The sequence below is a fragment of the Pocillopora damicornis genome, chromosome 9 (genome assembly GCF_964200805.1).
Source record: "Pocillopora damicornis chromosome 9, jaPocDami1.2, whole genome shotgun sequence".
NCBI classification, from domain to species: Eukaryota; Metazoa; Cnidaria; class Anthozoa; order Scleractinia; family Pocilloporidae; genus Pocillopora; species Pocillopora damicornis.
The window spans coordinates 3295989-3321469 of NC_142678.1; the positions used below are offsets into that span (position 1 = coordinate 3295989).

Consider the following 25481-nt stretch of genomic DNA (forward strand, 5'->3'; position numbering starts at 1 on the left):
GCCTCTATTTGGCATGAAAGTATGTACACATATTTGCCTGTAGACATTACCTGTTTCAAGAAGCGAACAGTTTCCCTAAAGCAAAAATTTAAGGAAAACTGTGGGTTTCGAGGAAAAGACAATGTCCAAGGAAAAATATTCACACATATTTTTGCACCAAATTGGGGCTGTTGTTTCCACGAATTCTCTTCTTTGCAAATATTTTGTGATGCGCATGAAAAAAAGATTATAATCAGCTTACTGTATACAATGTGGGATGTTTTCTTTTGAGACTGTTCTCTGGTACGACTTAATGCACAAAAAAAAGATTTCCATTCTCCTGTAACAACCACAAAAACCCTCTCTAATCTTGATTTAAATTTGAAACAAAGAATTCTTGTAGTGGACGTAAGGTTTGAAAATTGGGGAATATCCCTTCCAAGGGTGATATTCTCGGATATCACCCAGTTTTAGCTGGGGGAAATTGGGTCACATGCTGGGTTAAGACCAATCATGTGCTAGCCAAAATATTTTATGGAACATAAACTGTCGCATCAAACAAAAGAAATGACCAAAAAAAATCACACAAACAAAGGAGACCAAAAAGGAGATAACAAACCTGCTATTAAAAGAAATTTAAAATAGTTTCCTATTCAAGCTCTGATTCATAAGGAAATTTTACAAAATTCAATAAGAATGGCACTGAATCTATTTTTTTCTAATTTATTCTCTTACATAACAGTGTACATTGAAGCCTAGAGACTACAATCCTCACCTGGAGACCAACAGAGACAGCAGCATAGAGAGAATATGCCGTCAACCTTTAAGAAATACAGTGTGACAAAAATTGAATCATACTATCACAAGTGTCTTGTATATGGATATCATGATGTTAAATACCTCACACAAAAATGATCACATTTTTTTTTATTTCAGTTGAGAATAATTTATCTTCAATAAATTATTATACAACGTGGAAAGAAAGAAAGAAATGACAGAAAAAAACAAATCAATCTGGGTTAGATCATTTTAAACTATTAAATGAATTACAAATGACACCAAGAAGAGCAAATCCCATTTGGTTTCAGGACATTGCTAAGGCATATCTCATTACAAGTCTTTTTTTTTTAATTTTTGGCAAACTGAAACAGAGATCATCCAATGTTATCGAATGCTTATAACTCATTAATTGTATTTATTAATAATTTAATAATAATAATAAAGATAATAATAATAATAATAATAATTTAAGTATGTACTTACCTGTACTCATGAATGTGTTCTGGCCTGCAGACTGGCTGTTTAAACAAACCGTTTTGGAAAAAAAAAAATGAAAATATGTAATTGACTTAATTACAATAAATAATTAATCAATGTCAAGTGCACTTAAAAGTTTAAAAAAAAATTAATCTTTCCACACTATCATGTTAGAAATGGGCTATGGTAAAACTGTTTTCAAATAACTTGGTGTGAGCTTAAATTAACCCCTGGTTCATTGTATATCATGACCTACCTCGGAAATGGCTATAAGAAAATCATGGGCATGTTTGTACACAGGAGAGAAAGATTCCAGGAAAATGTGACCATCAGGAGCCTGATAAGAGAAAAACAAAGGATTTTCTATTTCCTTCTCCTTTTTCTTTGGGCACAAATTTAATTATCAAATTACAATTGAAATAAGTAATTAAAGACTTCAGCTGATAGGGAAGCCCATGAAAAACCCAAGGGGTTTTAGATCATGGGCTCTCTCTAGCCAATATTATTATCACAGTGCTAATCTAACTTGTTCAGATGTAAAGAAAATGTTATTAATAATAATCTTTTTCATAATTTCAAAGATTGACTTTTAAGTTATAAATAATTAAGACTGATTAAAATCTGTTATGCCAGAAATAACTTCCTACTCACCACCCAGAGAGGTCTAGAGGAATGATCTACTTTGAGCTCTATCAGCTTACGATAATCTTTGGCTCCAAACTCATCCTAGCAGCAATCATAATTCAATTATTAAGGATTTTCATAGATAACCATTTTGACATCAATCGGTATTTCTGTATCAAAAGTCATGTCAGGTTTAGATATCAAATGAAAATAAATCACTCCTAAACTCACTTCATTTGCCTGATCATTCACTGTGGCAGAAGACGATTTTGGTGTAACCTCACCTAGAATTAAATTAAAACATGTCACCATTGATTATTCCATAGACTTTTTAAATCCTTTACACCCTAACATCAGTATTGATATTCTCCATACTGTTCTATATACATTTCCCAAGGTGCTGACAAGGAGAATTAGTATAACAATGAAGAGCCTCTTTAGATGTTGATCATGTCCTTTATTCTCATTAGGGAAATGTTTGATTTAGGGGTTATATTGTAGGGAGAAATACCAAGGAAGTCATTCCTAGGGGTCATAGGGTTAAGAAAGTTGTGAGTTGACAAAGATCTGGAGTTTCATTGGTAGTGGGGTAGCAGATAGATCCACGTGCTGGTAACTAATGTGCTTGCTACCTGCTTGTAGCCTTTAACCAAAATGTTATTGTATTCCTAACAAACATGTGATTCTCTTCAAACTGGTTTTCACTCAGGAACAACTAAGCAAAATAATTTAGCAGAGACCCTTAAAAACAGGATATTGAAACTTCAGTCATCTACATCTTCAAAATTTAGCCTTTCACAATTTTTTTTTATTTAACCCTTTAGCTCCAAGATCAAATTTGTAATTCTCCTTACTGTCAACCACACAATTCTTATAATGTTAGTTCAGAGAATTTTGTATTGGATCAACTAATTATCCCCAAATTGATAGCTTTCTTTATTCTCACCACTTGCTGGGTTGACATTGTATTGATATTGTAAGGAGAAATTCTGTTTTGGTCACTCATAGGAGTTAAAGGGTTAAACATATTTTTCATTATTTTCCCCAAAAGCACCTTGGCTTAACAAGGGGGATTACAATGCACAATTTGACCACTAAAAAGACATATACATACTATCATCTACAGGCTCATCATCTACAAACTCCTCCTCTTCTTCAACCTAATTATAAGAAGAACTAATTAATTACATTGGGGCATGATTTGTTTCCAGTGTAAGTTAGACCAAAGGCATGTGATGTGAGGTTTCAAAATTTTGTACTGTTCAAGGGTTTGATATCAGTTTTTGCTATGTGGTGGTAGAAAGATAAGTTAAAGAAAGGTGAAGAATAAACTACAGCCTGGCCTTGAATGGCAATTAAGCAGGTGGCAAAGAGTATGTGTCACCTTTTGGCCACCTTCAATCATAAAATGGTGGCCATAAAAAATATTTTGGTTGCTTTTAGAGTTCCAGAACCTTTTGTTTACATTTGTTTGTTTGACGATTCAGCCAGGGACTGAAACTTTTCTTGTTTTTCCTTTTTCCTTTTTTTTTCAAATCTGTTGTCAAAATGTTAGTCACCAAATACATTTTTAGTTTCCATGGCAACCAATAGGTTACAATTCAGAGTGACTGCTGATACATGATGCATGATTAAGCCCAAAGCTAATAGGTGACAAATGAATGTTCTGGTGAGCACTTGATCATTGACATTAACGCCGTCCGTTGGGACAGCCCAATAAACACTGCATGCTAGAATTTAAGCCTTAATAATTAAAATTCAAATCGGTCGTGTCAGTGTTAGTTGTTGTTCAGCAGTCGAAGAGGTCGGACAAAAACAGTATGTTTAGTGTCTGCATTTTCGTTTTCGAATCTGTAAAAGTTGAAGAATTTATCGTGGAAACAATGAATCATACAGAAATGTGAGGTAAGTCCTTTTACACTCATGACATGTAAAATACTATTTTTCTAAAATTCATGTGCAAAACAGGATCAGGACCCCCCCCCCTTCCTCTCCCCCCTTTGCCACCCTCTATTAACTCAAACACCTGGTTGAACAATCTTGTAAATTGCACTCATAACGACGCATTTTTTTGTTAAAAATATTTCCAACTGAGACATCACCATTTTGAATCTTAAAACTCCTACTTGCGTTTTCAACATGAGAATTACTACGATTTTTCCACGACTCTCTGTCAATTACAAATAAAAAATTAACTTCAGGGTATTCTCTAACATGATACCTTGTTTTTCTTGGCCTTTCTTGATGTTTTCGAAGCTGTAAGGTCAGACAGATAAGATAATGACACGACCTTCACTTCAGAGTATTTATGTTACTATAAATATTGCTTGTAATAACCATACAAAATTCATTTAAAATATCTTATTTGGGTCATACCTGTTTGAAGATTTTCATGAAGTGCTATTATCTAAGCCTTGCAATTAACGGGAGTGCATTCAATGAACAAAATACTACCCATCTCAAAGTATAAAACTTGTCTGTAACACTACTTACAGTCGGTAGCTTTTCGTTTTTGGTTTTTCATTTCGATCCTTTAACCATCTGTTTCGCCCTAAATAGTATATTACGCCATAGGGTGACTCAATTGCTGTCGTTTTGGGCCTACAAAGTACGATTTTTGGACAAAACAATTCCTAAAACTCTATCGCCACTGAACTTCTGAACCTGGCTAAATTCCACCAGGCTGCTATTTTAGAACCAGAAGGACTGGACACAAAATCTCAGGTTCCCACGATCCTTAAATTCCCCAGTCTACCCCTGGGTCTGTGGCGAACAATTCAATTTTCCCTTTTTTTTTGAGTGATGAAGAAATCTGTGCAAGATGGGAAATTGTATAATAACAATATCAACTCTTATCGCTTTGGTGTTCCGGGTTTTTTTAAATTTTTATTTTATCACCTTAATCTATAATATTTTTATCTCATAGTCTACTCATACCCCTGGAGGGTAGGGTAGGGTAACGATATTTGCTTCCACATGTTTATGTACTCTGAAATGCTCATCGTTGCATGCACGTGCGTTCTGCCCTTACAAATTCATGTGCTGACGGACTTCGAAACAAAAGGAAGGCGCTGGCGATGGCGAAATTTATCTTGTCTATTTTCCTTGCAATATTCCTTCAAACCCTTTATGTAAATGCAGAGGAGTATGTAGACAAGTGCATAGAAGGAAAGTGGCACAAAAAGTCGCCCTCTCCCGAAACAGCCGAGTTCAAAACTTGCCATGCCTTTAAAGAAAGCAGTTGTTGCAACGCAGCCTTTACGGTGGAATTGATGGCCAACGAAACCCGCAATTTGTACAACCATTCCTGGCATCGCTGCGGTACTCTCTCAGCAAAATGTCAATCCTTTTGGGTTAAACAGGTAAACTCGGGGATCAGATAAATATGCTTTGTTTTCAGGTTGAAGAAAGAGGTCGTTAAACACACCTGTTGCTATCGCCTCGCCGTGATTTTTTCTGAACAAAAGCAATCAGAAGACAATCTTGGAGAGCAGGTCTGATATTCACTTCGAGTACTAGGCAGCTATACAAAGGCCGATTTGGACAACTAGCCCGGCTTCTGATTTTAATTTTGTTAAGCCTTTTAAGTATCAAGTATGGCATTCCGCATAAAATTTATGACTAATTATGCAACATTGAACCATTTGGTAACTCAATATTTGTCACGCGATTTTCAGCAACTGTCAAGTGTTATTTTGACCAAAAAAATTAAATTTAGCAGGAATATCAAAATACTTGGTGATTGCGTACGATAAATTGAGTAGAAATTCAGGTTTACTAAATCTTACTTTTTCTGTTTTCCTATCTTTTACACAAATGTAAAAAAAATTTACTCTAGCTCCGGACATGGCTGTCACAGTGGTTCATGCTTTGCTTTGAAGCTACAGGAAAACGTCCTGTGATTTCAGAGTGATCATTAATTGAAAGCTTACTATGCCACCCCAAAAGGAAAAATTTTTGTTCAATCCCGAATGTCATTATGCATACAGTTCTCGGATAAAAAAAAAAAAACAAAACAAAGCCAAAATAGACTGCCTTTTGGACTTCGGCTTTGTTTTAGAACAGTACGAGGTCATGCAGGAATCTTTCCTGTCTGTTGAGTTTTAATGACTTTGCCTTTTTTTCTTTTTTTTCAGGAATGTTTTTATCAGTGTTCTCCCAAGGTTTACCGATATGAAGATCCAAATTTTAAAGGGGGTCTGAAAGGTAATATACAAGATAGCATACTAATTTACTATGCTTGACAATGTATGATTGTTTCCACTTACATCTGAGCAGACATCTTGGCAAGAGATCAAGATCACGTTCTCTGCATTTCACATTTCAGGCATGTTTTCAAGACTAGTGTTATACACTTAATGTATGGTCAAGAGGGAAAACAAAACAGTCTCCCTTGGGACCCATACATTATGTGCTTTGCTATATATTTAGACTTTCCCTTAAACAATCATATGGCAAAAAACATGCTGTTGTATTCGGCACGCAGGCAACAACTGCGCAATTGTATCATGGTCAGGATACATTTGCATTTATCAGGGGCACGTGACCAAGAATCAACCAATCACAGTACTCATTTTATTGGGTGAAGGCTTAGGTGTATAACAAAGCCAGATGTTATCATGCTGTTGTCGCAGTAGCCTTCTTAATTTGACTTTACGTTGTGTTTAAGCGTCATCTTTTCTTTGGTTAATCTTTTTTATACTCTATATATTCTTCAATCTTTTGCTGACACTTAAAAGTAGCCATCAATTTCTCTGGTACATGGCAGGACGTAAAATACAATATATAGTGTTTGCGGTGGATATGCCTGTAATCAACAGGGTGTTTACTGATACAAACTGCAACTTTTTGCAATGTGCTTGCTGTGATAAATTTTATGTACCTATAGGTTGAAGTAGGTGGGTTTTATGAATGGCCTAGATTAATTGTAACTCCATGACCCCTTATAGATTGTAAAGCATTTGATTCCTCCTTACAAATATAACACTCCTGAATCACACATTAAATCCACAAGAATAAAAGAAATGATTACCAATGAAAGAAGTTCTCAATTGTTTAAAAAAATGGATTAAAGTTGCCAGGAGTTCCTATTTTGTTATTTGATACTTATTGCATTGGGAGTTGTACAACTTTTGAAAATTTGCCTTTCAGGTGTACCAGTTTGTTCTGACTTTTGTGATGAGTGGTATGAAGCCTGTAAGGAAGATCAGATTTGTGTTGAAAATGTTCTTGCTGACTATAACTTCACCAAACATGACGAGAATTACTGTCCTGTCAACAGCAGCTGTAAGTCGTACCAGGCCATGTATGGAAATGGTAAGAACCTTTGCGAGAAGATGTGGGGAGAGTCATACAAATACACCATGCCAAATGCTGACTACTCCAACTGTTTAATGATGGATCCATCTAAGAAAGTGAAAGGCATTGGCATCACCAGTGTCCCCAACATTTCTCTGTTGGCTCTCATCCTCGTCATCATGGCTTTAATGCAATAGTTTGTGTGTTATTCTTCTTTGTTCAGAAACAAATTCTTCTTTGATTAAGGCTCCTGGTGAATTTTGTTTTGTCTCAGTTGAAGCTGTGATGACATTGTGTGCATTTGAAATCACTTAAGGAAGTTACAGAATGCAGATGTTAGGCTAGACTGTCCCTCAGCACCTTTGTAAGACAAACTTATTTTAAATTATTGGTGCAGGACCAATTTTTTTTTTTTTTTGGAATTCCTCAACTGATAGGAAGTAACATCATTTAAAATACTTATTGAGATCTTAGATATTTGGGAATCATTCTGCATAGTCTTGTACACCATCTTGGTATTACTGTGTTATATTGATAGTGTGTTGTAATTTTTAATGTGTGGCCTGTAACAAGTAAGTTATGTTAAGGAATTCTGTAACTGTTCTGCAGAAATGTTTTTGACGAGTCTGTAGTTATTGGTTCTTAACAATTGGCCATTGTATTTATGATTTAATGGTATTTATTGATACATTTATTTTGGGTTTGAAACTTCAGGTCTCAGTCAGCACATCATGCTATGATTATTATTAGAATTGTGGGATGAAAATTTGCACAAGTTATGAAATAAAGCTCTACGAAATTTTTTGATGTTGGTCTCCAGATGTTAGTTGATACCAGTTCCTGAATAGTAAATGCATATTGCCTGTGACATTTTTAGTTTACACTTCAGCAATCCAAGCTTCTTTCCTTCTTAACCTTGCAGTATACCCCATGATGTTACTTTGTCTCTATTTATTATCTTTTAACCCTTTAACTCCCATGAGTGACCGAGACAGAATTTCTCCTTACGATGTCAATATAATATCAACTAGATAAGTGATGAGAATAAAGAAAAATATCAATTTGGGGATAATTAATTGATCCAATACAAAATTCTCTGAACTAACATCATAAGAATTGTACAGTTGACAGTAAGGAGAATTACAAATTTGATCTGGGAGTTAAAGGGTCTACCCTTTACACCCTATTATAGTTTGTATATCCTTCATAATTTTCTCTATATATTCCTGAATAAGGTGCAGACAAGGGGAATTTGTTTAAAAATCAAGATCTTTTGTTGGTGACCATTTCTTTAATTCTCATGACCTTGATGTTTGATCCAGGGGTGATACTGGGAGAAGAAATTAGATGCATGTCACTCTTGGGCAGTAAATGGTTCACAACAAATGAGTATAGGGATCAACTGGTAATGATGATCAAGTCCAGGATGCTACAAACGAAGCTTAGAGTAGAAAGAAGGAATGGCTGATTTTGTAAGAAACAACCAGTGAGCCATTATCTATCACTGTAAAAACACCCAGAGGGCCAGGTGGCATAATTTTGTGAGTTAATCATCATAGATTCATAAGTGTATGTGCAGGTGACAAGCTTGTTGAGTTGCTGCTTGTTCTTAAGGGATGACCATTACAGTCAAAATTGGATTCCCTTTATCCCTTTCCCAAGAAGTATCCATACAACCATATACATTTTTAAAGGCTGTTGTAAGAGTTGGGTGCTCATGCTGGCCTGTGTGCATGGGTTTATAAAAACATTGCTGTTACAAGTAATGAATTAAACAGTGACAGTAGCTAAACTGTGGTCCTACATTCATAAAAAGTCTTGGTTGTTGTTGCTGGTGTTTTCTTTCTTTAAAATAAAAAACGGTCAAGACATGTGGCTCAGCTGTGTACTCCTACGTCACTATTAGGTTCCTCTCTTCTTCTTCTCTTTCAAGGGAGGGCCCTGGGACCAAGGTTGACCTCAAAGGCTCTTAGTGATGCTGCCTTTACTGCCCACGGAAAATTAGAAAAAAAATTTTAAAAAAAGCAAGAGGAAGAAAATGGTTGATCTTAAAATTCAAACAAGTTCGTTTCCTTCCTCTCATCTCTTTCCAGAATGACAATAATCTGGTGCATGACCCCGGGCATGTTTAACACCCGTGGCTGCACCCGAAAACCCGAGGGACGAATTTAGTATGGCAACCAACACAATCACGCATTATCAAATAGTGAGACCGCTGAACCAAACGGCGCCCGTCGTATCACTTAAGCTGGGAAATCGTAATAAGACTCTCGGTTTAAGGTGGCCTTGTAAAAGCTTACTGGAACAGTAATTAAGTAGCTGTTGTGGCGACCGATTGCTAACCTCGTCCTTAAGATGAGAACGCTTTGGTAGGTAACGGTGATTTATTTGTAGTTAATGAGAGAAAGTGACGATTTTAAATTGATATTACTCTCCGAGCAATGGAGCGACACCAAAACAAAATTTAAACTTTTTTAAATTAATGTTTCCAGCTGTTTCTAAATTTATTAGCAAATCCGGTTCCCTCTGTTACGCTGAAGTTGTTTATATTTTAGAATTATATTATTTTTTCGCGTTGTTATATAATTCATGCATTGTTTTGTTTTGTGTAGAGAAATCTTCACACTTGTTCATCGCGGAGTTGTTATTGCAAAACGAACGATGTCGTCTGATGCCTTGAACGGGATGGAAGTAACCGCCGATAAGGTATTATCGAGCAAGATTTACAAAGATATGCAATTTAGGAGCTCATTTTGATGTTAAAAAAAAACGGCCCTCAGCTTTCACATTTCTTGTTAATATATAATCAATCTAGTGCTACATGAGTGCAGAGAAGCACGGCCGCGAGGGTTAACTGGTGTGTGGACTTTGCGCCAACTCGAGGACATAAAACGTCACGAAGTACTTCTAAATAAGTTTATTTTTAACACGTATAGAGCATTTTTCTACAAGAGCAAATTCTATGAGTTCTTTTTTAGTTATAGATGCATAAATTCATTGTTTTTTTTGTTATGCTTTTGTTTTGATCTATGTGGTCGTCTGTGGTCTCGGCCATCTAGTAATCGGCGTATTTGGGAAGAGCAAGAAAGTAACTTTTTTCGCGATTTGAATGTGTAATACCATCGACTTGTGCGTTTTCCAGCTTAAGGTTTTTTTTAGCTCATAATGTTTCTGTCAACGTGTCTGCAAAATACTTCATACTGTTATTTGTTCACCTAATGCAAATAGCTTTCTGTCTTATCGCTCTTTGTTTACTAATAATTGGCTTACGTATTTGCATGTAATAGCAAAGAGCTTAACCCTAAACTGTGAAAAAGCTTATTTGAAATTGAGCTTGGCCGAGCTTATTTTTATTTTTGTTTGTATCGGACTTTTTTTGCACAAGTAACATAACTTTACACATTGACACAGCTTATAATTTAGTTGAAATGAATGTTATAATTAATTTGTAATCAGTCCATACGGATGAATGTCTATCACCAGAAATCATTATGACTGTTATTACTATTTCCTGTTCAAAGATGCACCACACACTTACCTTATGATCTATATCTCTGAACATATAACCTAATGTTCAGAAATTTTGAGGATTTTGAGAATTTTTTAAGAATCTGAAGGAAAGAACCGTTTCAGGGGTTCTAAAACTTTTTCACTTCTTAGCTCCCTTAACAGGAATATTACTAACTTATTTTGCCAAAAATATTTTGAGATCAGAGCTTTTTATAGCTACTCAAGAGCTACAGGATGGAGTTAAAATGGACATTTTCTTTCCGCTTTTTGATCTACAATGTTTAATTGAAAGCTCTTAATCAAAAGCTGTCCCACTCACTGGTTGAAGATTAAGTAAATGCGTTTAATTGTTAAATTTCTCTGTAATTCCTTTTCTATGAGTCAAAACTTTTTTTAAGACCTCTACTGTCATGGAATCGGTTTTAATCACATAATTTTCTTTTTGATATTCTTTGTTCCGCTAAAGAATAAGTTCTGCCTATGCAAAGTAATCTGAGGTGTTTTTCTTCAATTAAAGTATGACCTTCAATCTGGAAAGGTCATTTTACAGCAGTTAATTAATTTTTTTTGCATGATTTTCCAGGGAGTATGTTATAATTTAATTTATTGCCTAAAATGGGTTTTCTTGCTGAGTGATGACTCAGAGGTAATTTTAGAAGGAGTTCTTTAAATAGAAGTGTAAGGGAAATTAAAGAATACAGTCAATTGTTTTGAATGGGTGTTTATTAATTTATTTTTTGTAATTTGATGGCTTTGTATCATTATGGCCTATTTAAAATCATTGACATGAGACATATCATTTGTCTGATTTGCCTTGAACCCCCAGAAAATCATTTGGATCAAACTATTACAAGCGTGTTTATGTGGGGGAATGACTGCTTAAAGCTACCTGTCATATCATGTTAGAGACATGATAACCCTGAACTTCATCATATGGTCAACAGGGGATAAAAGTGTTATTCCTTGTAAAGTATGACTAATAATTAATTTTGAAAATATCTATTCTTATTGAGGAGTTTTTTGGCTATTAAATAGGGTTTTGTTTCAGGAACAGTTAACACCAAGTCTGAGTTTAAATGACTTACCATGTAATAAAATAATGGTGTACCTTATGAAATGTAAACTTTGAACTACTGTTAGGTTCTCATGTTTTGCAAACATGTAGTTTCATGTTTCATGTTTCAAAAGTTCAAACACAATTGGAGTTTCATTACATTTAGATTTTCAAGTAATTACAGGGAACAAACTGTTAAATAAGACATCTGAAAATTTAAGAAATGTGCTGTCATATTAATTTTGGGATAGACGTACTTCTAAAGATGTGGTCTCTGTTCCCTAGCTGATTTTTGTGATGTGAAAAAACAGGAAATTAGAGGAAAAAAATTAGTCAGTTAGGTATCATGCCACAATCACATGTCATGACTCGATGTTTTACAAAAGGCTATGAGATATTGATTTCCTGTTGTTTTCCTGTTTTGTGCAATTGTCTCCTGCTTTAAATGACCAACAGATGTACCATTTCCTCTAAATACATGTAGTGTTTTCATTGGCAATTTACTGCTGTTTTAGAACTGTATTACTTTATATCTAAAGGCTTTCGTTGTTGGAAACTGGGTCACTTCAAGGTTCATCCCAATCTTCTTACATGCAAAAAATGGCTGACACCACAGTGGCAGTCCGCAGAAATTATTGGAAATTTTGTTTGGTGAGCTTTTTTTATTTCAATGTATTGAAAAAAAATCTTGGATGTGGTTTTACCCTCAAGAAGTGCTTGATTCATCATGCTAGTATCAGAATAGGGTGATTTTTCTGAAAAAAAGCGAATTTTTTTTTCATGGGTTCCATTAAAAAAGCTCACAGAAAAATCGCTTACATACGTGTACAAAATGAAGATGTGTGTTAAGATTTAATCTTTAGTTTGAAGTAATGAAATCAGAATTAATTTTTTGAAACTGGTTTATATTTATTGTGAAGTGAACCTAGCTTTACTGAATAATTTTCAAGCCATACTTTAAAGTGTAACTAAGAGTTACTCTACTGATTCATGTTTTTTTTTCCGCAATTGGTATTGTATTTTCAGCCTGGCTGTCTTTAAGCTGAACCAGTTTATTGTCTAGTTGATACTGCAGTTCAAATTTTTACTTTTTTATCTGGTAAATGAGCCACTTACTGAACCAGTTACTCTAACAAAGGGCTAACGCTTGAAACATCAGCTTTTAAACTCTCTACGTTGATCAATTAATGTTATCAACTCAGTTGATAATGCTAAATTATCCTGTTATACTCTCCCATCAACACAGCACCACAGTTTCTTTAGAAACTTATCCCCTTTATTCAGTTACTGTATACAGCCATGTACATACTTAACAACCACAAGTAATATATACATGAAACATGACTTGTACTTGGATGTACATGTTTATTCATTCTGATTTCATAATATTAAAAGGATTTTTCAAATCTCCTAAGCTCAACTCCTTTGTACAGCTAGAGTATTCTGATTTCAGTAAAAACAAGGCTATTATTTGGGATTGTTGCTTTTCCTCCATTCAATGGTTGAACTGCATAAGAAAACTGTAAAAATCTTTGCCACCCTAAGCATAAAAAAAGAATTTAACTGGGTCTGAATTGTACATGATTTTACAGATTTTGTTACAGTTTCTAGACAGGTGAAGTTTGATATGTTAATTGCAATTTGGTAATTGAAAAAAAAAAAACTTGCGGCTAACTTTACTCATTTTTGAGCTGCAAGCATGTAAAACTAAAATTAAAGGTGTTTCTTAAAGGATGTTGGTTTGCTTGTAGTGGTAACCTTATTTGACCAAAGAAGGATCTCAACTTGCTGAAAATAAATTATTTGGCATTCTTTTGAATGCCATTTCCAAGGAAGTCCTGTATAGAAAAAAGTGCAATTCTTGTTTGCCATTGTAACCAATGCAGAAGTGCACTTCTCACTGTAGTATGGTACACAAATTATTACTTCTGAAGCTGTTGATTCAACATTTTTGTGTAGTAAACTAGAAAGTAAGTTAATGAAAGTAAAAGTAAGTAATAGTTATTTTTGTGTGTATACACATTTATGCTGCAAACAGGAACAGTATGGAAACAGGAATTCAATAGGAGATAGATTGTGGAGAAGTGCTGAAATGGAGGTAATGTAATGCTAATTGGTGTAACATCATTGAAATGTGAAGTGTCTTTTTCATTGTAAGAAAGAAAAAAGTATATAATTCTATTAAAAATTAATTTTTGGTTATTAACTCCGTCATAGAAACAGATGGAATATTTAAGTAGTTTTCGTTTAACTTCAAAGAGACTTTTTCCGCTCCTTTGTGTCCTTATTCAAATATTGCGATATGTGTAACAATGGAACCTCACACCAGTTCATATTTAAAGACGGATGGTAAAACTAAGATACAAGACTAAGAATTTTCTCTAATTTAACAGCTTTATATGGACACAAATAATTGATAAATTTGTATTGAACTTGTTGAAATGGTGTAATATATTTTAGACATTTATTCTATCTGAACTTTTCCTTTAATATGTTCTGTATCTGTAACCCTTCTCTAAGCATTATAAGTCTAAGTCTAACATCTTACTGACCTTTGCTTGGTGAGCAAAAGTAGCATGATAAATAATAACATCTGAATATAATTTTTTTATTTTAAGAAAATTAAGAAACTTTGAGAGGAAAATGCGATGTGCATTGTTTCAGCATGAGTTGAATCTCTAGTTAGACTCTCAGTCTTTTGCGTCCCTTTCCCATGCTTGTCCACATTTATATAAATTGTATTACTGACTGATTAACTATGTAATATCTCATCTTAACTGAGGGAATAGTCAGAGTAACTTAAGAATAATTTATGAAACAGTAGACTTGATACCATGAGCGCTAACCTGTCAGGCAAAAGCCATCCAAGAAATGATGCCATGTTGATGCAGCAACTACATTGTTTTGATGAGTAAGGGCGATAAAACTGCAATTAGATTTTTGCTTATAAAGTTAATTGTGTTCTTTGGTTCATGCCTTTACTTAACACATATTTCATTTTAACTACTGTGCACCCAGTAATATTTTTATTCTTACCCTGAACATCCATGAGAAGATCAGATCTCTGTATACAATATCAGAATGATTGAAATGGAAATTTCATTGATAACTTAAATGACAATGTAATATGCTACACCTGTTCCATTTAACAGCTTATCATGAGCCACAACGTGCAAATGACTAAATGTAAGTTAATTTTAGTGTTGTCTGCAAAGCTCTCCATAACAGTGATGGGCAAAGTGCCACTTTAACAAATAGGTTGATTAAAAAAAAAATTATTTATTATCATCGTAAACCCTTTAACTCCCAGAAGTGATTAACATGAAACTTCTCCCTATAATATCCATACATCATCCAGCAAAAGGCACTTGAGAATACCCAAACTTATCAGGGGAAAGTTGTTACCGTGATCTAATACCAAATTGACTACCTTATTGCCAGGAATTGTGTAAAAGCTGGAGGGGGAGAATAAACAGTCAGATCTTGGGAGTTAAAGGGTTAATTATAATTCATGGGGGAATTATTTAGTGTTTTAAAGGTGACATCCATCAAATAATGAAATAATGATGATTTTTGTGATAATGATAAAACACTCATTTACTTGAACTAACTTGAAATTTGTTAGTAATGTCTGATAAGATAATGACACATATGCTTGAATTCTAAAAATGGTTTGTAATACAACTGTAAAGTCAATTCCTAACTACAGCTGCTGTCTTAAAATTTTTGCTTTAGAAGAATGTATTAATCTACAAAAGAACAATATAAATTGTATTCATATTTTTATCTGTTACAATAACTAAACTTAATTTCATGCAGTTACAGAAGAATATGCAATTCCTTATTACCAACAATATCTAGATGTCATGTCGCATGTTTTCCGTAAACCACTGGTGATAAAACATTTAATAATTACTAAACAATTGATGTATCTCTCTTCATGAATTAGCTATTAAATATATCTGTGTGTACTTTTGTCAACTGAAAATAACTTTTTCACTGCATTTTATCACAGTTTCTTCATCTGTTGTAAGTTACTATTTTTTAGTGAATTTGAAAAATTTCATCTGATAATAACGTATTTTATTTTATTAACCTTCCCTTATATGTAAAAGAAGGGTTTGATGCCATTTTGGACTAAAGAAATGGCATTTGCACCAGCATGCATACAAATTTCTCCAAACATGTAATCATGCAAAAAATGTCATTTTGTTGTGTTTAGAAATTTTGATACTGCATGGCTTTAGCATCAATACTTTCTGCTGTTGCATGGAGTATTTATAGTGATGCTCTTAAAGGAGAAATATGTGCTGCTGATTTCAGGCCAGATGAGGTGTAACACCCAACAACAATTCCTTTTTGACTCAGAATGCTTTTGCATATTTCCTTTGCTAGAATCTACACGTTAATGATGACCACAATGCATTTGTAATTCCTGGCTTGAATTATCCACAATCATGCAACTCAAATGATGATGGTTTGCCGCAAGAACAACAGTCGTCAAGGGAATGGGTCCTGGAGTGGAACAGAAAAAGTGACACCAGCGAGGTTGAGCACTATCTTCAGCAGATGCAGAGGTCAAATAGCTCATCAGCCCCTGAAACAAACTCAGATTCGCCGTCAGGGAGTTTTGCTCGTAGTAGCTCATTGCCAAGAACAGCAGGTCTGGAAGAGGAACAGATGGAAAGTGAGCCATTTGAAATCCAGAATTTGTCACGTTCACCAAGCAAGAAACACATGGAACTGAGGCAGACCAGGGGTGAGGTGACATCCGATGAAGGGATCGCAGATGATGGCAGAGGAGCAGGTCAAGTCTTTGTAAGTTTGAGCTACAGTGTACTTTGGTTTAGCAAAATAGGGAGTTCATGACAATAGCAAATGATAAAAATTTTTGAGCTTTCAATCTGAAATTTCTTTTTGAATGCTTGGCTTTTAAAGTACATGTACTTCACAACAAGTCTCAAATTTTTTTTTTAGCTGGTGCCAGTCAAGTTATCCAGTCAAACTTATTTTTGCTTGGATATGAGGCATTTTTGGCTGGACAAACATCAATTACCGTACATCATATCTCAAGAAATCCCATCCTCCTTATAAAACAAGTATTTTTACTACATTTTTATTGTACATGCAGTCTCAAGCTCAATGCAGGAAAAATTGATACAGCGGTATTTCAAACCTGAACTAAGCTTGGAATTAAATTCTTCTTTATGTTTACAGACAATAGGACAAAATGTCCTGCATCCAAAAAGTTGAGTGGACAAAACCTGTATTTGAGCAGACATTGTCCACTGACCAGCCATTATATTGAGCTCTGCTCAATGTACCAGTCTTGATATGTTTAAACATTTTTTTTTAAGGCTCAAGATGATGATGTGGAGGACATGATGGAATATGCAACATCAGGTGAATTTGTCTTACAGTGTATTTCTGTGGAAAGTTATTTTTTTTAATCATAAAATGTTTAGAAAATCTTTAGTAAGTTTTTTTATGGAATGTTGAACAGTACTTTGCCCTCCAAAACCCTGGTCCAGACTGCACATATGTAAAACATTAATTATTAGGAGGTTTGTAAAGGAGTTCCAGCTGACTTCATCTGTAACCTATTACTGAACAAACACACAGCAGTATGGCATCTAATTGTAAAAAAGGTAACATGTAGCAAACAGTTGCCACAATGATGCCTTAAAGGACTTTAAGTTGGCCTCTCCAAACTTTCTGAATAGTTGACAAATTGATTATTTTCTGTCAATTTGTGGCTGGAGGATTTGTTTAAAAGAAAGGGTTGTGGGATGTCAAGTTCTACAGTACAATTGTAATGGCCTCTCTTATAACCAAACCTTGGACTCTTTCAGCCCTTAAAAGTAACTGTCAGATTTTCTTATCTACATATGTCTTAGCCTTCAACAATGACAACTTGAACTCTCTCTCTCATTGATTGTTGTGGAACAATATCCCTTATAAACATTTGCATTTCTCCTTCTTGTCAGATGAGGATGAAACCTACATGTATACCAACTTTCTCAAGACAAGAACTTGTTATGACATCATGCCAAAAAGCTCCAAGATTGTAGTGTTTGATACCAAGCTAAGGGTGAGCTAAGTCACTTGATAGTACTGCACTGTTGTTGCGTCTGTCTTACTGTTGAGATGTCATTAAAATGTTTGTCTGTTGTCTTAAGCTGCATTTAATATTTTATAATTAATTTTTAAATTTTATTTGCATTAGGTTAAGAAAGCATTTTTTGGACTGGTTGCCAATGGTAAGCACTCTACAAACAACTTTGTTTGAAATATGTGCATTATTAATGTCTAGTCTCTGAGCTTATTCACATGACTTATGCCCCAAGTACCAGAATGTTTAAGTCATGAGACAAGATTAAACTATTTGCTGGATGTCAAATGTTTTGTTTGTATTTTTCTGCTAGGTGTTAGATCTGCACCTCTCTGGGACAGTGAAAAACATACCTTTGTTGGTAAGTGGACCCAACCAGATCCAGACCTCCCTCTGTTTTCTCTCTACTGCTTCTTTGAAGCTATTTATTATTTCACACTGATTATGCACGGTTTACTTGTACTGTTTTAATTGCTGAAAACTTGGAACAGGCTGCAGTAAAACCCTGCTAATTCAAACTCCCTAGGGAAACAAAAAAATGGTTTGAGGTTGTCAGGGGTTTGAGTTAGCTAGTAAATGACTGAAAAAACAGGATCAAGGAAAATTGGAACTTTTTCGAGGTCAATCAAAAACTATAAAAAAATTCTCGAATGCGATTAGTTATTACCAGCCTGATTTGAGCTCTAATAGGACAGTGTATGTGTCATGCTTGTAATTGGACAGTGTCATAGGAGAGTTAAAGGGACAGTTAACGCTCCATGGCTGTGTAAGTGGACAGAACATGTCATGTGCTCGCATTGTTATCTCGCACTTCACTGAGTTAACTTTTTTTTTTTTTTTTCTATGAAAATGTGAAGCTGATGCTTAGTTTGACCTAGTTTCTTTCTTGAATTTTATCATAGTTTTGATTAATTGGTAACAGGACTTCATGTCATCCAATTCTGTCCGTAATCAAACAAGTATTAAAAAATCGGACTGCCTTGTGGTCATCCAATTTTGTTAATCAGTTCTATGATTACAGGCTGAATTGGACTCCACTCAGTCCTATTACCATTATGAATCAGATTTTGTTCAAGGGTAATTGGATCCTGTTTGAGTTAACTTTTTGAGTTAATCCAAGTCCACTGCTGTATTTATGTACAAGTGGACAACGTTCTTTGTTACAAAATTAATGTGTTCTGCTCTGGTTTGCAGGAATGCTTACTATTTCAGACTTCATCAACATTCTTCGCCACTATTACAAGTCACCATTGGTAAGAGCTATGCTGAATTAATAGGTGCTGGTTATACTATTGTGTGTGTGCGCAAAGCATGCACTGTACAGAAGTTACAGTTTTAATTTGAAGTCAATAACCTTTTGTTATTCTTCAGGTCCAAATAGATGAATTAGAAGAATATGATATTCAAGCTTTTCGAGGTAACCCTTGAACTCCCATGAGTGATCAATACAGAATTTCTCCTTACAGTATCAATACACTATCAAGCAGACAAGTGATGAGAATAAAGAACAATATGAACAAAGGGGATTATCCGTTGATCCAATACCAAATCTTGGAATTGTACGCAGACAGAAAGGAGAATTACTTTTTAAAATAAATGAGATCTTAGGAGTGAAAGGGGCAAGCTCTTATTATTTGTTGCCAAGACGAGAAAGTCTAACTCAGTAAATAAATAAGGTGACACAATTAATGTACATGTGTAGCCCCTGCATTCATGTATGCCTCCTATTTTCTTCAAGAAACAAAGAAGACTCTTTTATTACTATCCTTTTTATTTCATTTATTACTATTTTTCTTATACTTATATTTTGTCAAACACCCAGACACTGCTTATGGACATAACACTGTCCATGAATGTTTCAAGCATTGGCTCTTTAGAAGTATCAGCTTTAGGAACGCTCTACTGTGGCCAAGTTACATTTACTTATCAATTCAGTTGGTAAAACCAAATTATCCCGCTGTACCTCTACCGATGCAGCACCACAGATTTTTAGAAACTCACCCTGTTTGTCACCACATATCTTTTACAACTGTGGTTGCAATATTATTGTGCATAACTTCTGGTTTCTGATGCCTTTTTTTTTTTTCCTGTGAAGATTATGATGATTCCAACTTGAGGCCTGAGTTGATTCAAATATCGCCGATGCAGAGGTACTGACAATAACGATCTCTGAGTAAAGAAAGACTAATATTATTTCAAAGTTAGTGAGCTACATATACACCTGAAGTAAGTTGTGGTTTAACATTATTTTACAGTCTACTTGATGCTGTCAAGACATTGGTGGAGCATAAAATCCATCGACTTCCTGTACTTGATCCTGTAACAGGAAATGCTCTTTATATCCTGACCCACAAGAGAATCCTGCGATTCATGTTTTCATCTGTAAGTTTAAAAGGTTGAGATGTACAGTAGCTTTAAGAACACAGCAGTCAAACGTCTGCACATGTGTGATTGTTTAAGTGGCTAGGTGGTGTGCATTCAGGCTGTCAGACTCATGTAGCCTCGCTTGACATAATTATAAGCAAGCCATGGTGTTTTATACCAGTATAACTTTTTGACAAAGCTAAAAAAAAAAAAGAACCAACAAAAACAGTGTTAATCGTCAAGAAACCCATAGCTTAATAGTCTTTACGTTGGAGAAGTTTTAGGTTTTTCTTTCCCTAACCTTTTTTGCCTTTTGCAGATCATTATTTTGCAAATTTTGCTAGTTATTGTTTGTTATATTTTCTGTCCACCTTTTGCACAGGAATTGGGGCACAGCAGGCCCAAATTGATCCATTAGTGCACGCTTAATTTTGTTCATTGTACTATGTACTGAAGACTTAATTCTTTGTCCACAAACTGAACTCCACTAAATGTGGTAGATTTTTCAGCCATTTGGTTAGTAGATGGGTGAGAAAGAAATAAGGATCAAATAAAAAGACAAATATGGGGAAGGCCGCAACCAGTCCCAAAACATCGCCTATTTTGGTCTTTCTGCACTATTGCTGTGCTGTATTTACCAAATGCATGCCTGTAATATAATGTGATAGAGACTTACTGGGTTGATTGTTAGGAATGCTGTGGGGTTTGTTTCTGAGTTTTAGGAAGGGTGTGGTGGAAAATTGAAATAAGGAGATGGTTTGGCTTGTTTAGAAGAGCTACTAATGTTTTATCCAGTGATCAGTGTAAAGTGATTGGAATTGTTAGTAGTAAGCTAAATTGTAACAACTTGTATTTAAATACGTGCATGTAAGTATTGACTTTTTGTTGACAGTTGACACAAACCAGTCCACCGGAGTTCATGAATAACACGCTGAAAGAACTTGGAATTGGAACGTACTGTGATGTAGCTGTGGTAGGTATTAATAGTGTAAATGGTCATGGCTGCATCATGTTACAATAGTATTTATCCCTATTGTTTTGTTGGGGTATATGAGGTCATGATGATTTTCATCACAATGGAAGTGAAAAAGGAAAGTGAACATGTTAGTCCTAATCAGAATCTAGACACCATGACAGAAGGGCCTCTTAAACTCAGATACAAGTGGACCCTTTGTTGCTGCTATCTCTGTTTTACACTAAGGGTTAATACTTGCTCAAGACTCAGCAATTACTATTGAAATTTCTGACCCCTTCTGATTATTTACCTTGGTAATATGATGCATACATATACTCAATGTTATCCTACCTGCTGTCCCTATTTTTCTGTCATCTTTCCTAACACTGACAAACAATCTTTAGATTTGCTGGTCTTTAGTTTGGCTGTATCATTTCTTAGAATGCCAGCATGTGACAATATGGGCAGTGGGGGAAAAATTTTGTGTTTCTGTGGCTCTTGTTTTGTTCGTGCTGTGGACAATGATCCAAGAGAATTAGAAAGTCTATGCTTTTATCTTTAAATGTGAGTAATTTTATTTCTTAGATATCTCCTGAGACTCCACTGATAACAGCCTTCCATATGTTTTCTGAAAAGAGAGTTTCTGCTTTACCAGTGGTTGACGAGAGTGGTATGATTTGTTTTCTCTGTTCGCTTCCTAAGATTTCATTCTTGAGGAAAGTTAAACAAAGGAAACAAAGAAAAGCTGAAGTCAAGAATTTTCTTAAGAAGAGTGATGCAAAATTCTTTGATAAACATTTATTCTAAGTTGTAGTACTGTGGCACTGTAATTAATCTTATAATAACCAAGCCTGTTTAGTCAACATTTGCTTGATATACTTTTTTTCTCTTTGGTAACTTAAGAAAAACTTCAGACTAAGGGTAGGGGTGTCTCCTTAAATATTGAAGATACTTTTTCATGTGATGATTGCAAATTTTCACTAACTGTCATCATTCTCAAATAAACTTTGAAACTTGAGGTGTAATTTGAACCTTTTTCAATGCTCTTTGTTTTTATTTCAGGGGTTGTAGTTGATATTTATGCAAGATTTGATGTTATTGTAAGTATTCAACAATTTTAAATCAAAATAGAGTAGTATTCAATTGAGTGTTGAAGAGGTTTGCTCAACCAAAGATGATTGTATTTTCTTTGTAGAATTTGGCTGCTGAGAAAACTTACAATAACCTGGATATTACTGTAAAGAAGGCACTTGAACACAGAGCAGATGTAAGTCTGGAGTGATAAATGGAATAGCAAAATATCCAAGCATTCCTAAATGTTATCATTTTACTGTTAACCCTTTCACTCCCACAAGTGACAAAGAGAGAGTTTCTCCTTACAATATCAATACAATATCAAGCAGGCAGGTGATGAGAATAGAGAAGAATGTCAATTATGGGATCATTAGTTGATCCAATACCAAATTCTCTGAACTAACATCTTAAGAATTGTATGGCAGATAGTAAGGAGAATTACTAATTAGATCTTGGGAGTGAAAGGGTTAAACAATGCACTTTAACCTTTTGACTCCTAAAGAGTGACTAGCATCTAATTTCCCTCAACAATATCCCAGAATCAAACATTTAGGTCATGGGAAATGATCATCAACCAGGGAAGCGACTTGATTGTGAAACAAATTTTCCTTGTCAGCACCTAAGGAAATGGAGTTATGGCAGTATAAAGAATATGCATACTGTTTTTAGATGTGTAAAAGGTTAATATGAATGTTGAAAGTAATCCTTGACTGTGTTGTTTTTGTTCGACTGTGCTATGTGATTAATTTAGAAAACCTGTACCACCTTCTCAACAGATCAGGTACAAATCTGAAACCAATGGCCACCTGCTTGTTTGTATTTTCCTGCCCTTCTTTAGACATTTTGATTCAGGCATTTTTAACATGATACTGGGGCAATTTTCCTTACAAAGGAAGTTCACTGAACTGAAGCTGTATCTGTAGACTAAATGTCTCTTGGCCATTACCGATTTCAGTAAATCGTAATGGTGCAATAAAGTTGTTCAAACAATACTTTCTTTGTTGCAGGGATTTGAAGGAGTCCATACATGTTGCTTGGATGAAACACTACACACCATAATTGACAGACTAACTGATGCAGGGGTAGGCAACATAGTGGCTTGCATAGCTGGAGGTGTTATGTGCTCCAATGTGGTGGCTAGCATTTGCCATGCAACAATAATAGTTTTGAATTTTTTTTTTTTTTTCTTCAGGCCTCTTTGCTGCTCATCATTTAGCACACTTAACCCTGCCAGCTGCTCAGTTTAGAAAGATAGTATAAACTGTTAGGCTGTTCAGTATATAGTCTCCTTAGCTATTGCCTGGGCTAGTCACTTACAATGCTTTTGGGACTCGCAATCAAAATGCATTCTAGTCTGATTTTTTTTAAATTTAAGAAACTCTCTAACAGTGTTTTTGATATCTTTGCTTCTAGGTTCATCGTCTTGTAATTGTTGATAAAGAAGGTCACTGCATTGGGGTGTTATCTCTGTCAGATATTCTTAAGTTTTTGGTGTTGAGACCTTTGCAGGGAACATGTAAGTATGCAGTTTGTTCCCCTTTTTCATTTCTTTGTTTCTTCTATTTCTTTAGTTTGTTTACTCCTTGGCTCTACCTTGTCGTTTGGTTTTTCATTTCTTTGTTTTGTCGTCCTTTCTTCTGTTCCTTTGACTCTCTTTCATCTTCATTTAATTTTTTTCTTTTTTTTTCTTTGTGATCCTTATTAACTCATTGCTTCCTTGCCAGCTTTCTGTCTTGTTCCTGTTTTATTTCCCTTTTGTTTTTTTTCTTTCTCATCATCTCTTGGTCCTGGGTGTTCACTCATTCTGCCTCCTAGGGAACTGCAATTGTTACACCAGGTGCTGCTGTAGTGCCCTGCTTATGCAGAGTAAATTTGCTTGAAGATCTTTTAGTTAATTCAGATTACATGTATGCTTTTCTATTTTTCTTATAAGTAGCTTGGAATTCTTTTCATTTTTGTTGCCTTTTCTTTGTTCCTCTTCTTATATCTTTGTTTTCTTTTTTACAACTGGATTGCAAACCCCTCCCTACAGCACAACTTTATCTTGATAATGCTATTCATTTCCTCACAGCATTCAGTAATCATGCCCCTGGGCCTATGGAATAATCAGCTTGGTGCTGATTACCAAAAAAAATACAGCAGTTATCAATGTAGCAGAGGAGTTGGTGGGAGACAAATCTGTCGGGAAAAGATAATGGGCAAAAAATGCTTAATTTACCAAGTTACATGCTATCACCTGATTCCAAGTTGATCAAATCCTCTGGAAAGGAAAGTCAGGGTATTTACTACATCTACTTGACTTTTGTTAGTATAATTGACCCAAGAAGTGCGTTCTTCATCCACTGTTCTTCAAGAATGGAGGAAAGAGAGACATATTGGGTAGATGGCAAAAATGGAAATGGTTTTGAAGAAGGATTGGGATCTTGTAGTTTGGAAATAGGTTAAGTTAAGGGAATTTTATACTTTTAGCAAACTTTTGTGACTTTTATTTGAGGTTAAGGTATTGTATGTATTAATTAAGAAGGGTTGAAGCAGGTTTTCTTTATTTCATTAAGCATCCAAGTTATCATGGGCTTGGTCCATGAAACTTCAAGGAATTATGATGAATAACTATCATTCCTTTTCATCTTAACTAAGTTGACTTAAATCCCTTGCTTTCTGCATTTCTGTCTCTCTGTCAGTGGAGACTGGGGTCACTTCCAGTTACTGGCCAATGCTTTAAAGGATAGAGGAAGGTAATTCAGTCAGATTGTTTTGGCCATAATTTGCTCACTTGTTGCCGTAACAACTGTATATCCTCTTTCTCTCCCAAAAAAATTCTCAAATGAAAAGATGTTGAATATTTTTACATCCATTTATGGGCAAGTAGTACTATTTGTATCTGGACCATTAATATTTTAAGCTGTCAGTAGTTTATCTTGATCTTTTGAGGAAAGTTCTTGAAAGAGCATTGATGCTGATGTATATGGGATCCCTGCATGTGCATGTCTCTTTCAAGACAGCTTTCTCAACAAGTGGATTTTTAGTTTCTTTTGAATAAATTCAGTATAACTTCATGTGAAGCTATTTTTCTTGTTTTGCTTTATTATTCCACTTTGTAGAGTTTTGATAAAGGTTTTAATCAAAATAAATTTCAGGTCAGGAAAATGTCTGAGTATTGTTAATGCAACCCAGGAAGACAATTAGGAGACTGATTCCCAAGGAAACTTTTGTAACATAGAGAAGATGATGAAAAGGTATCCAAATCAGTCACT

At 34.9% G+C, this 25481-nt stretch overlaps 3 protein-coding genes across 7 annotated transcripts in view; 2 read left to right on the forward strand and 1 right to left on the reverse strand.

Moving 5' to 3' along the window:
• The window catches only part of LOC113684249 (general transcription and DNA repair factor IIH helicase/translocase subunit XPB), a 167137-nt gene that overhangs the window by 17082 nt on the left and 124574 nt on the right, over nucleotides 1-25481 (reverse strand). The window contains exons 1-9 of one of the 3 annotated variants that reach the window (XM_089183524.1): nucleotides 6129-6363; nucleotides 4354-4411; nucleotides 4082-4116; nucleotides 2975-3020; nucleotides 2092-2144; nucleotides 1888-1962; nucleotides 1493-1573; nucleotides 1243-1277; nucleotides 755-800 (exon numbers count right to left, since the gene is read on the reverse strand). In XM_089183524.1, coding sequence (XP_089039650.1) covers nucleotides 755-800; nucleotides 1243-1277; nucleotides 1493-1573; nucleotides 1888-1962; nucleotides 2092-2144; nucleotides 2975-3020; nucleotides 4082-4116; nucleotides 4354-4384 — 402 coding nt within the window. In that variant the 5' untranslated portion in view covers nucleotides 4385-4411; nucleotides 6129-6363. Of the gene's footprint in view, nucleotides 1-754; nucleotides 801-1242; nucleotides 1278-1492; nucleotides 1574-1887; nucleotides 1963-2091; nucleotides 2145-2974; nucleotides 3021-4081; nucleotides 4117-4353; nucleotides 4741-6128; nucleotides 6364-25481 lie in introns of those variants that run through there. The other 2 variants (XM_089183523.1, XM_089183525.1) reach the window with 2 other exon arrangements.
• LOC113684254 (riboflavin-binding protein) lies at nucleotides 4898-7965 on the forward strand. Its single transcript, XM_027201596.2, has 3 exons — nucleotides 4898-5222; nucleotides 5997-6066; nucleotides 7012-7965. Exons 1-3 carry the CDS (start codon nucleotides 4938-4940, stop codon nucleotides 7353-7355), a joined length of 699 nt encoding a protein of 232 aa, XP_027057397.2. The 5' UTR covers nucleotides 4898-4937; the 3' UTR covers nucleotides 7356-7965.
• LOC113684252 (5'-AMP-activated protein kinase subunit gamma-1) lies at nucleotides 9360-25374 on the forward strand. Of its 3 annotated transcripts, XM_089183529.1 has the most exons (20): nucleotides 9385-9527; nucleotides 9771-9864; nucleotides 12262-12373; nucleotides 13761-13820; nucleotides 16118-16540; nucleotides 17080-17125; nucleotides 17710-17813; nucleotides 17949-17982; nucleotides 18148-18195; nucleotides 19029-19087; nucleotides 19206-19251; nucleotides 19930-19984; nucleotides 20090-20216; nucleotides 21091-21171; nucleotides 21739-21823; nucleotides 22216-22253; nucleotides 22349-22420; nucleotides 23235-23309; nucleotides 23641-23743; nucleotides 24299-25374. In XM_089183529.1, exons 3-20 carry the CDS (start codon nucleotides 12314-12316, stop codon nucleotides 24331-24333), a joined length of 1551 nt encoding a protein of 516 aa, XP_089039655.1. In that variant the 5' UTR covers nucleotides 9385-9527; nucleotides 9771-9864; nucleotides 12262-12313; the 3' UTR covers nucleotides 24334-25374. The 3 variants fall into 3 exon arrangements, with proteins under 3 accessions (XP_027057394.2, XP_027057395.2, XP_089039655.1); XM_027201593.2 differs by lacking the exon at nucleotides 12262-12373 and having other exon boundaries at nucleotides 9360-9527; XM_027201594.2 differs by lacking the exons at nucleotides 12262-12373; nucleotides 13761-13820 and having other exon boundaries at nucleotides 9373-9527.

What these genes read in the sequence shown, in the direction of transcription:
- LOC113684254 (XM_027201596.2), top strand. Translation starts at nt 4,938, where the DNA reads ATGGCGAAATTTATCTTGTCTATTTTCCTTGCAATATTCCTTCAAACC. An exon ending in AATCCTTTTGGGTTAAACAG is followed by an intron (nt 5,223 to 5,996) that starts GTAAACTCGGGG and finishes CTTTTTTTTCAG; the next exon opens with GAATGTTTTTATCAGTGTTC. An exon ending in TTTTAAAGGGGGTCTGAAAG is followed by an intron (nt 6,067 to 7,011) that starts GTAATATACAAG and finishes TTTGCCTTTCAG; the next exon opens with GTGTACCAGTTTGTTCTGAC.
- LOC113684252 (XM_089183529.1), top strand. Translation starts at nt 12,314, where the DNA reads ATGCAAAAAATGGCTGACACCACAGTGGCAGTCCGCAGAAATTATTGG. An exon ending in ATGCAAGATTTGATGTTATT is followed by an intron (nt 22,254 to 22,348) that starts GTAAGTATTCAA and finishes TTTTCTTTGTAG; the next exon opens with AATTTGGCTGCTGAGAAAAC. An exon ending in GAGACCTTTGCAGGGAACAT is followed by an intron (nt 23,744 to 24,298) that starts GTAAGTATGCAG and finishes ATTTCCTCACAG; the next exon opens with CATTCAGTAATCATGCCCCT.